General features: G+C 34.0%; 1 protein-coding gene across 4 annotated transcripts; it reads left to right on the plus strand.

Moving 5' to 3' along the window:
- The first annotated feature begins 4,135 nt into the window (after positions 1–4,135).
- Positions 4,136–11,326, plus strand: LOC141721801 (uncharacterized). Of its 4 annotated transcripts, none has more exons than XM_074524918.1 (4): positions 4,136–4,326; positions 4,450–4,492; positions 8,504–8,668; positions 8,756–11,326. In XM_074524918.1, the coding sequence occupies exons 3-4, from the start codon at positions 8,591–8,593 to the stop codon at positions 9,098–9,100; spliced, it is 423 nt and encodes a 140-aa protein (XP_074381019.1). In that variant the 5' UTR covers positions 4,136–4,326; positions 4,450–4,492; positions 8,504–8,590; the 3' UTR covers positions 9,101–11,326. The 4 variants fall into 4 exon arrangements, 1 of the variants encoding a protein (XP_074381019.1); XR_012574883.1 differs by having other exon boundaries at positions 4,143–4,326; positions 8,766–11,326; XR_012574885.1 differs by lacking the exon at positions 8,756–11,326 and having other exon boundaries at positions 4,141–4,326; positions 8,521–8,564.
- The last annotated feature ends 462 nt before the right edge of the window (positions 11,327–11,788 follow it).

Raw genomic sequence — 11,788 nt, forward strand, 5'->3', positions numbered from 1 at the left:
TGATGATTTCAAAACCCAGCTTCGTGTCACTGCATTGAGTACTAAACATCTACAAGGTCTTCATTCAACCACTCATGCAGAAATACACCAGATTCAGGAGAACTTAATCAAGCAGGACCAAGTTTGGAAACTTGATAAGAAAAAGTTCTTTCAACCTTCTATTGACAGGATTGCTTATATTGAGAAGACTCAAGATCGTCAACAAGCACAGATTGATCAAATTCTGCAAAATCAAGCTTCTCAGCAATCACAATTGACTGAAATCCAATCTTCTGTGGAATTGCTTATCTCTCTTCTACTTCCTGCTGATGCCAAAAAGGGGGAGAAAGTAATTAAGTCCAAATGCAAGGATGACAAGACACTGCAAGGAAAGGATGATGAAAAAGATGACCAAGGAAACTCTGGAATGGGTGGAGGTCATAGTCAAGGTAAAAGATTCTCATCAAGAAATGCTGAAATTGCAAGTCACAGGATAAGTTCTGATACTGGGAAGAGATTAAGTTCTGATACTGGTAAAAGAATAAATTCTGATGAACTTCTAGATCTTGATGAAGAAATGTCAAGACAGTTATTTCTTCAAGAAAATCCAGGAATGGACTTGGAAAGTTTAAAGGAAGAAGAAGCTAGACTTAAATCAAAGAAAGCCACATCTAAATCTGAAGCTTCTGGTAAAAAGTCACTTCCAAAACTGAAAGGTATTGTGATTAAAGAAAAGGCACAAACTGAAGCAACATTTGTTAAATAACAACCAAAGATAGATCCAAGATCCAAGGGTAAAGAAAAGGTTGGTGAACCTGTTAAAGTTTATGTACCTCCTGAAGATGAAGAAATTACTGATGACAAAGATAATCTTGCTCTGACTTCAAGAAAAGTTCTTAAAACAACCTCTGACATGGCTCAAGTTGTTCAGAGTCAAGAAATTAAAAGTTCTGATATTCAAAAGAAGCAAGTAACCTCTGACACAGCTCAAGTTAACTTGATATCAGAAGGAAGATCAAAAACACTCCTACCAGGATTCACTAAAGCAAAACAAACTCAACCTTTGAAGACTACTGCAAGTCGTTTTGAAGCTAGAGTAGTTACTGGAAAGGAAGCAAGAGATAAAACTGGATTGGGAAGTGCTGATGAAAGAAGAGTACACAACACTACCAATGATCCAACTTCCTTGAGTGAACCAGGTATTGGAGCAACTCCTGAAAGATTGAATCAACTGGAATCTGTACAAATGGTTTACCATACCTACTTGAAGGAACACATCTTGTTGTATTTCATGACAGATGGTAGGGTATATCATATAAGACAGAATGTCATTCCATTGAAGTATTTTGAAGAATTGGAGCATGTATTATTCTTACTTCAAGTGGATGACAGATTGACAGGGACTGCTGCAAACTATTTGAAAGAATAGATTCAGAGACAGAAAAGACTTTATTCTGTTAAGTCTGACAGCATATATGTTCCAAAGTACAGAAATCACAATGGTGATATTGTTGATATGAAGCCTAATACTGCACAGATCAGAACATATCTTGGTATTAAGGGGCTTGAGTTTAATCTAGAGTCTGACAAAGCTTATGTCATAAGACTAGATCAGGAGTTGAGAAAAGCAAAGATTAATGATCTCAGAGCCGCAATATTTCAAACTGGTGAAGATACTGCAGAGCTTAAGATGTCAAACGGAGAATGATTGATGAACTCAGATATGCTGAAAAATGTTTGTTGAAGAATTATCTCAGAACAACTCCTGACATCAGAGAGATCAGAAAATGATGAAGCCAAGTCGAAGATCTACAACTGCTTAAATTCTGATGTGTATACAGACTAAAGTTGTTATTAGAAGTTGAATTGGTAAAAGCTTTAAGGACTGTAAGTTGTAGTTATCTTGTCTAATTCTCATGCATTTGTACTTAATGTTTTTGACATCATCAAATATCTGTTAAACTTGTATATTTTGCTAATTTACAAGTTGGGGAGATTGTTAGATATATTTGATAATGTCATGGCTAATATGTTTTATGTTTAGATTTCAGATCTTATTTGAACAGGACAAATCAGTACTTAACTGATCAGTACTTATACTGGACGTCAGGACTTAAGGGATATCAGTACTTATGTTATCAGGAGATAAGCATCAGGAGATAGATATCAGAACTTAAGTGCTGAAGGACGATCAGATAAGGACAGCAGCTGATTAAAGTTAAGAAGATCAAGATAAACATAAGAAGAGATATGCATGAAGAAGGAATTCCATAAAGAATGGAATACTTGGAATAAAAGATATCTGATTGATATATATTAGGAAGCAGAATTATATTCCATATCAATTAGCGATTATCTTGTAACTGTGTAATATATAAACACAGACATATGGTTTACACTATAAGTGTTATCATTATCGAGAATATTATTTACTGTAACCCTAGCAGCTCTCGTGATATTTTGTTCATCACTGAGAGATAACAGTTCTAGATTGTAACAGAGTTTATTGTTTCAATAAAGTTTGTTTTCTGTTACATAAGTTTTTGAAGTTTGATTTGATTGTAATAAACACTGTATTCACCCCCTCTACAGTGAAAGTGTGACCTAACATGCTTTCTAATAGTCAACTAGTGATTTGACGAGTACTTTCTACTAGTGTTTAGTCTGATTTCAATAGTTTCGATTTTTTTAAAATGTCAAGACCAGTATATATTAGTGATAAGACAAAATTTTCAAAAAAAAATAAATTCATTTGGTTTGCTTTCTAATAGTCAACTAGTGATTTGACTCGTACTTTCCACTAGTTTTTAGTTCCATGTCGATATTTCAATTTTTTAAAAATATTTTTGATGATCCAACGGTATGGATGTCAAGACCAATATATATTAGTGATATGACGAAATTTTCAGAAAAAAAAACAAATTAATTCATTTGGTTTGCTTTTTAATAGTCAACGAGTGATTTGACTAATACTTCTTACTAGTGTTTAGTCTCATGTTGTTGTTTTGATTTTTTAAAAAATATTTATGAATTATCCAACCGTACGGATGTCAAAACATGTATATATAAGTGATATGACAAAATTTTCAAGAAAAAGATAACTTTATTTGGTTTGTTGTTTTAATAGTGTGTTTAGTCCTATATCGATGTTTCGCTTTTTTAAAAATAATTATGAATTATTTAATCATACGGACCTGTATATATTGGTGAGATGATAAAATTTTCAGAAAAAAATAAATTAATTTGTTTTGCTATTTTTTTTAGTCAACTAGTCATTTGACTAGTACTTTAAGTCCGATATCGATGTTTCAATTTTTTTTAAAATTATAGTGAATGAAGCACATAAACGTGGAACTCTTGTAATTTTTTTCGTAATTTTTTCAAATATATTAAACAAATATTTAAATTTTAGAATATTATCAAGCACAAAAAACTAAAATTCTCCCCTAATATATATTTTTTCGCCACCATAAAAAAAAGTAAATCATGTATCTAATATAACTACAAACTCTATAAATTATAATCCAATTCAATTTTCAATCACACTCCAATTTATTTCTTACCTCGTTTATAGGGAACCAAATATTTCCCAAATTAATTTTAATAATTAAAATTATAATATAACAAAATAATTAATAAATCAAAAAAAATTAAAAAGGCAATATAAAAAATAATACTAAATCATCCACATACATCAATAATATTCAAAACTCCTACTTTTTTATAGTGCATCTTGCACCAAAACGATCTATAAACCGTAGTAGTAGGAGGACTTTTTAAAATTTTAATTATATAATTTTGAATTTTTCAACAATATAATATACACATAATAATACAAACATTTTAACTTCATTAATTTTTAATAATATATAATTATTATTTTTTATAATTTATTTTTATAAAATAATAAATTACAAATATTATAATCAGTCAATGAAATGCCCATAATAATACAAATATTTTAACTTCATTAATTTTAATAATATATAATTATTATTTTATATAATTTATTTTTATAAAATAATAAAATTATAAATATTATAATCGGTGAATGAAATGCCCCGAGTATACATGGCCACGTAGAGAGACACGTGCCTGCGTTTTACCTATGAAGTTACAATCTTGTTGTCAGTCTTATCTTGTTGTATAGACCGCCTCTAGTCCTATATTTTACAATAGAGCGGCCACTTCGTTGTCTTGTATGTAGCACAATAACAAGGGTTTAACAATAACAAGGCTTTCATGACAGTAAAAGGTTTCTCCGGCGCCAGATCCGATAGCCGGCGAAGATATCATCAGTCAAACAGATCTCAACGTGATTGTATTTCGGTTATCTTCAATAATCTGGTACACGTTCCCTCATCAAACCAAATTCATTTCTTTTACTTTCTTTTTTGTATCTAGGGTTTTTTTATTTTTTTTACTACGTGTGTGCTTGAATTTTAGAAACCTGTTTCTTATTTGCCCTAGATATGATCTGCTTGGAAACATGTTAAGTTTGAAGACGTACCAGGTATGTTATTTTTGGATAATTGGGGTTTAATTAATAAGAATATATGATTCAGTGTGTTTTGATATGTTTGTGTGTGGATGTGCTGCATTAATTTACGTATGGAATTGTGAATATGACGTATGCAAGATGTCAGTTCTTGTTTCAAGATACTTGGTTCAATTTTTATTTTTTTTTCCTAAATTGCATATTTGAGTGTATTCTGATCAAGTATATAAATTAGTTCCCAAACGATTCTTAGATGTCAGTTCGGCTTTTGAGAAGGCAGGTGCTGCGTGGAGCACCAGTCCTGCAGAGGTGACGGTAGGTCCAAACAAGTCGCACATTGTTCCCGTCACAATCATTGCAAATACAGCTCCTGTTGCGATCCCAACATTTCCGATGTCTGTTGAGGTCATGGTTGTCGCGAATCAAAGGTATAAGGGTGGTGCAGGAAAGGTGGATACAAAACAATCAAGAATATATATCCATGGTAGATGAAATGCTCTCATGTGACGTGCTGCTACCAAGTGTATTATCAATATAGTCGCCTTGTGCTCAGATTCCACGAACTGGAAAACCTCGATTGTTTTCTCTTTTGGTTTCTGTTTGACAAATATATTTCAATTTAGGGTGCTAAATATATGGAATGCTAGAAAGAGATGATAATAATTTCAAATTCCGTATTTGCCAAATTTATACAAAAATTTGGAAGAAGGTGACATATGTTGACAAAATTCGCATATGTAACCTTGTTCCAAAATTTTGTATGAAATCGGCAAAGACTGTGTTTGATATTAATATTATCTCTTGCTAACATTTGAGATATTTAGCTGCCTAAGATTGAGATAGATATTTCTCAAAAAAAAAGCAAAAAAAAAAACCAATACAAAAAACAATCAAGGGTTTCCACTTTACTGGATTTGGAGTACAAGGCGACTAAACTGAGAATACACTCACTCGCAGCTCCTCAAATAAGAGCATTTCACCTATATTGGATATTTGTCTTTGCTTGTTTTGTATCCACCTTTCTTGCGCCACCCCTTATACCTTTGATTTGCAACAACCTAAACTTTAGGTCAACATGCATCGGAAATGCTGGGAGCAGTTTCGGGGGTTATGTTTGCAAGGATTGTGATGGGAACATTATGTGACTTGTTTGCACCTGGTGTCGTCTCTGCAGCACTCCTCTTCTTTGCAGCACCTGCAGATTCAAAACACGAGCCGACATCTCTAAGTGAATCTAAACTGAGAAGTGAAATCTAAGTGAACTGTGTCATATTACTAGATTCGTGGAGACTCCGTCCCACGTACACCAACTCGTACCATTTACCTGAACGACCCGCTTTCCCAAGGGAGAAGATCAGAATGGTCAAATAAATTAAAAATGCTGAAAGAATAAGTGGATAATCAGGGCTCCATATATGGTTTGATGGGCGGGTTGGAGGCGCAGTAAGAAAAAAGAGTTTTAGGGGAACGCGAACATTCTACCAATGTGTAGACCGACTGTAGTTTTATATTTTACAATAGAGCGGCTTCCTCGTTGCCTTTTATATAGCACAATAACAAGGCTTTCATGACAGTAAAAGGTTTCTCTGGCGCCAGATCCGATAGCAAGATATCATCAGTCAAACAGATCTCAACGTGATTGTATTTCGGTTATCTTCAATAATCTGGTACATGTTCCCTCATCAAACGGAATTCATTTCTTTTACTTTCTTTTTTGTATCTATGTTTTTTTTTGTTTTTTTACTACGTGTGTGCTTGAATTTTAGAAACCTGTTTCTTATTTGCCCTAGTTATGATCTGCTTGGAAACATGTTAAGTTTGAAGATGTACCAGGTATGTTGTTTTTGGATAATTGGGGTTTAAATAAGAATATATATAATTCAGTGTCTTTTGATATGTTTGTGTGTGTATGTGCTGCATTAATTTACATCTGGTGTTGTGAATATGCACGTGTGCAAGCTCGGATTCCCTTAGATGTCATTTCTTGTTTTCGAGATACATGGTGCATTTTAGATTGAGTGTATTCTGATCAAGTATATGCATTAGTTCCCAAACGGTTCTTAGCGATGTCAGTTCGGCTTTTGAGATGGCAGGTGCTGCAGGGAGCATCAGTCCTGCAGAGGTGACGGTAGGTCCAAACATGTCACATTCTGTTCCAAGTCACAATCATTGCAAACACAGGTCCAGCTGCAATCCTAACATTTCCGATGACTGTTGAGGTCATGGTTGTCGCGAATCAAAGGTACAAGGGTGGAACATCAAAGGTGGATACAAAACAATCAAGGATACATATCCATGATAGATGAAATGCTCTCATGTGATGTGCTGCGGCTGAGTGTCTAATCAATATAGTCGCCTTGTGCTCCGATCTACGGAGTGGAAAACCTATATTGTTTTTCTTTTGGTTTCTGTTTGACAAATATTCATTTCAATTTAAGGTGCTAAATGTATGAGATGCTACAAAGAGATGATAATAATATCAAATTACGTATTTGCCAATTTTATACTAAATTTTGGAAGAAGGTGACATATGTTGACAAAATTGGCATATGGAACCTTGTTCCAAAATTTAATATAAAATCGGCAAAGACTGTGTTTGATATTAATATTATCTCTAGCTAACATTTGAGATATTTAGCTCCCTAAGATTGAGATAGACATTTCTCAAACAAAAAGCAAAAAAACAAATACGGAAAACAATCAAGGGTTTTCCGCTTTGCTGGATTTGGAGCACAAGGCAACTAAACTGAGAATACACTCACTTGCAGCACCTCAAATGAGAGCATTTCACCTATCTTGGATATCTGTCTTTGCTTGTTTTGTATCCACCTTTACTCCTCCACCCCTTATACCTTTGATTTGTGACAACCTAAACTTTAGGTCAACATACATCGGAAATGCTGGGAGCAGTTTCGGGAGTTATGTTTGCAAGGATTGTGATGGGGACATTATGAGACTTGTTTGCGCCTGGTGTCGCCTCTGCAGCCCTCATCTTCTTTGCAGCACCTGCAGATTCAAAACACGAACTGCCATATCTAAGTGAATCTAAACTGATAATAAGAAGTGAAATCTAAGTGAACTGATGTCATATTACTAGTTTCGTGGAGACTGCGTCCCACGTACAAGAACTCGTACCACGTACCGGAATGACCCTCTTTCCCTGTACACTATTTAGAGCAAGGGAGAAGATCAGAATGGTCAAATTAATTAAAAATGCTGTGATTAAGTGGATAATCTGGGCTCCAAATACGGTTTGATGGTCCGGTTGGAGGCTCAGTAAGAAAAAAGAATGCAGTGCCAGAAATAGAAGGAATGTGTTATAAGGAAAGTGGTGTATGTGACGTAGGTTGTGAGTAGAGGATCCAATGTTTTGGGAAAAAGGAATTGCTTAAGATCTGGACAAGATTTTCAATAACTTCCAACCTTGTTTCCTTGGTGCCGAGCACATCTATAATTTCTTCACTAAAATACTGTCCGGATCTGGAATATAAAATCTGGTTAGCATTCGACTCGAGGCTTTTTGCTTTGCTAACAGATGGCCGAAAAAGGAATCAAATAAGTTTAAGGACTTGTGTACACATCATATTGATTCTTGTCAATTTGATTGTCGACAAATTTATTAACCTTACCAATAGATCTGGATAACAATGATGCAATGTTGCTTATATTGGATGAAACCATTCATTTATGTATCAATAATAATATTCCAAAACCAATAATATCACAACCATTTTGTTTTCACCTATACACCACTTTCTCTCAAACTTTATACCTGCTTATTTTTTTTAAGATCATGCTTATATCTGTGCAAGTCATAAATTTCTTTGTGACTTGCTGATATATCAATTATGTACATAGAGGTCAACAAGACATTTTCATTAGAAATTAAGATATTCCCTCATTCAATATTGTATTGCATCATTCAGGAATTTATGTATCGTATGTGAAAATTGTAAATTTTGTGATAGATTGGAAGAGATTATTAATATCTTGAAGCCTCTGTATGTCTGTTTCCCTCTTTAGCAGGTTGGTTATATGTGCAGGATTTTCAACTTCAGCACATACGTTCGAAAATGAAGCTCAGGGATTAGAAGAAGTACCATAGATAGAAATATGGTTCCACCAGGAGACCTTTTTCCACTAGTGCAGAAAGGATTCCAGCATTTTCAGCTGGAAGCAAATGTTAATTGTGTAAGCCTATCGCCTTCCACTTTTATATGTATTAATTCATACGTATTAGAGGAAGTTTAAGCGACTATTTCCTAATACATTATTCAGAATGATGCAGAAATTGTTGGTGGATCCTCATTCCTACAACCTCCGGATCCTATCGCAAAAGATGCCTATGAATCAGAGGAGCTCATGAAGGAAACAAAAGATAGTGTTCCGGAAACAAAACACAGAGAAAAGGAAAAAGGTATCGATGTTTTTAAAAGCAAACTTGACAGAGCGCATCTTGAAAGAGGGAATGATAATGCTAGTGAGAAAATGGAGAAACAAAATACGGAAAAAGAAAGAGAGCTGGAAGATTTGGAAGAGAAAGAGAAAATGGCAAAGACAGCAGCGCCACTTGCCGAACTCACTGATGCAAAGGATGAAAAATTGAACATGAGGAAGACATAATTATTGAGATTCGTAGTTTTTTTGCCACAAGCTTTCTCTTCAAACTCCTTTAAAAACCTGCTTTAATTCATAGTATCTAAAATTTTGAAGTAAATTAGTGAAATTATATTTCTCAGTGGTTCCTTTTTTCAAAGGAAGTGTCTTCTTACTGTTTCTATGATAATTTATGTCAGAACTGGAGCTGAAGCACGTTGAGGCAGTTAACATTTAATCAAACTCACCACCTATGATTGGCATTATTCCCAACTCTGATGTGACGGTTTTAGAAGGACAAGCTTCTGAGGTTACATGGTTTTTTTAGTTGAATATAAATAGAAGTATAATACTAATTAATTTAGCAGATAAATAAACAAAATATAAAACATGATTTATTATTTCTGCGGTGATAAAAGTGCAGGTCGTACCTTTCCTTGTACATGTGGATAATGCAGACCAAGACTATAAGAGTTAGTTTATAAGGATGCTCAATCGTGTATACGGTGTTTTATTAGATTGATGTGCAATTTATAGTTTCCTCTACTGTTAGATAAAGCGTTTATCACAGGAGAAAAAGGACTGTGAGCCAGTCTGACATGTCCTTAATGTTTTTTCTCAGAGTTAGTACAAGTAAAAAGGAGCTAGAATTCCACTAAAAGGATGTTGATATTGTGCTTTTATATTGGCAGGTTGTTGCATGTTCTTGGAGTCCATCCGGTAAGCTTCTTGCATCAGGGTGGTCTAATTCTTATGATGAGTTTATTAATATATTGGTTATTAGAGACCGTACGGTATTAGATTATTTCTTGTTCGTTGTACCTAATCATCGTGTTTTAATTCCTATAATGCGAATATTAATGTTAATACATGATAAATAAGGTACGTGTTTCACAAAGTACCAATAGGTATAGATATATTCAGTGGCCTAAACATATACTGGATAGAGTATTGGATGAAATCCTAGACACCCAAAAAAATTAGAATATTAAGCACCCTTGCATTTTAAGGAAGATCATTGATAGTGCATATATAGTGTTATATATTTTGAATATGTTTTCTCTCTTTATCGCAGTTCGGACTTACAGATACTTTCTCTTGACCTTAAATATTTAAACTTAGTCATTGTACATGAATACAGCCCAAGGGTATTCATATGAAAATGAGTTAAATAATTGATATTTGGTTGTTATTTTTTTGGTATATGTGCTTCCTCATTGATTTTTCTGAATCACCCTGTTTACAATATATAACTTATTGTCATCAATACTTCAGTACAGTAATGTTATGTGGCTTTACGGTGTATTAGAAGTAATTTGTGATTTACCACCCTCATTTTTTTACTTGTAGATTTACCTATATCACAAGAGTAGGTACGGTACTGTTTTGATCCAATAATATTGCATTACAATCTGAATATAATCAAGTGTGTATACTGTAGTTCTAATTTACAAAGGAGCGGTCACCTCATTTCCTTGTATGTAGCGCAATAAAAAGGGGTTTATAACAGTAAAAGGCTTCTCCGGAGTCGGATCCAATAGTCGGGGAAGAGCCGAAGATGATACCAATGAGTAAAACTGATCTCAACGTGATTGTATTTGGGTATCTTCAAGAATCTGGTCCAAGCTCACTCGATCAAATCAAAATATATTTATTTTTTTTTTACTTTCTTTTTTGTATTTATGGTATTTTTTTTGTTAATTGTGTGCTTGTATTTTAGAAACCTGTTTCTTGTTAGCCCTATATATGTTAAATTTGGAGAAGTATTATGTATATGCCGTTTTTGTATACCTGAGGTTGAATTATGGATATAAAAATTTAATGTCTTTTCAAATGTTTGTGTGTGTATGTAGTGCATTAATTTACTTATGGAATTGTGAATATGCACTTGTGCATGCCCAGATTCACCTCGATGTCAGTTCGTGTTTTCGAAATACTTGGTGCAATTTAGTAACGAGGGTATTCAGAACAAGTATATGCGTTAATTTTTAAACAATCGTTAGATGTCAATTCGGCTTTTGAGATTGCAGGTGCTTTAAGGAGCATCAGTCCTGCAGAGGTGACACAAGGTCCAAAGGCCCAAACTAGATCCAAACTAGTCACATAATGTTCTCATCACAATTCTTGCAAACACAGGTCCAGAAACTTTGATGTAATCACAACATTCCCGATGTCTGTTGAGGTCAAGGTTGTCGCGAATCAAAGGCACGAGGGGTGAAACAATAAAGGTGGGTACAAAACAAGCAAACAAAGATATCCAAAATAGTTAAAATGCTCTCATGTGACGTGCTGCGATTGAGGGTATTCTCAGTTTAGTCGCCTTGTGCTCTGAATCCACGGAGTGGAAAACCCTCGATTATTTCCTCTATTGGTGGTTTCTATTTGAGAAATATCCATCTCATTTTTAGGATGCTGAATATATCAAATTGTAGAAAGAGATGAAAATAATATCCAACATTGTCTTTGCCAAATTTATACTAAATTTTGGAAGAGCATGACATATGTTGACAAGGTTGATATTAGTATAAAATATGTCAACGTCGTCAACATATGTAAACTTCTTCCAAAATTAGTATAAAATCGGTAAAGACAATGTTTGATATTACTGTTATTTCTTTCTAGCATTTGAGATATTTAATACCCTAAGACTGAGATGAATATTTCTCCAACAAAAAAGAATAGAAAAACAATAGAGAAGTTTCCACAACACTGGAT

This window comes from Apium graveolens, chromosome 4 (genome assembly GCF_009905375.1).
Source record: "Apium graveolens cultivar Ventura chromosome 4, ASM990537v1, whole genome shotgun sequence".
NCBI classification, from domain to species: domain Eukaryota; kingdom Viridiplantae; phylum Streptophyta; class Magnoliopsida; order Apiales; family Apiaceae; genus Apium; species Apium graveolens.

What these genes read in the sequence shown, in the direction of transcription:
- LOC141721801 (XM_074524918.1), top strand. Translation starts at nt 8,591, where the DNA reads ATGGTTCCACCAGGAGACCTTTTTCCACTAGTGCAGAAAGGATTCCAG. An exon ending in TGGAAGCAAATGTTAATTGT is followed by an intron (nt 8,669 to 8,755) that starts GTAAGCCTATCG and finishes TACATTATTCAG; the next exon opens with AATGATGCAGAAATTGTTGG.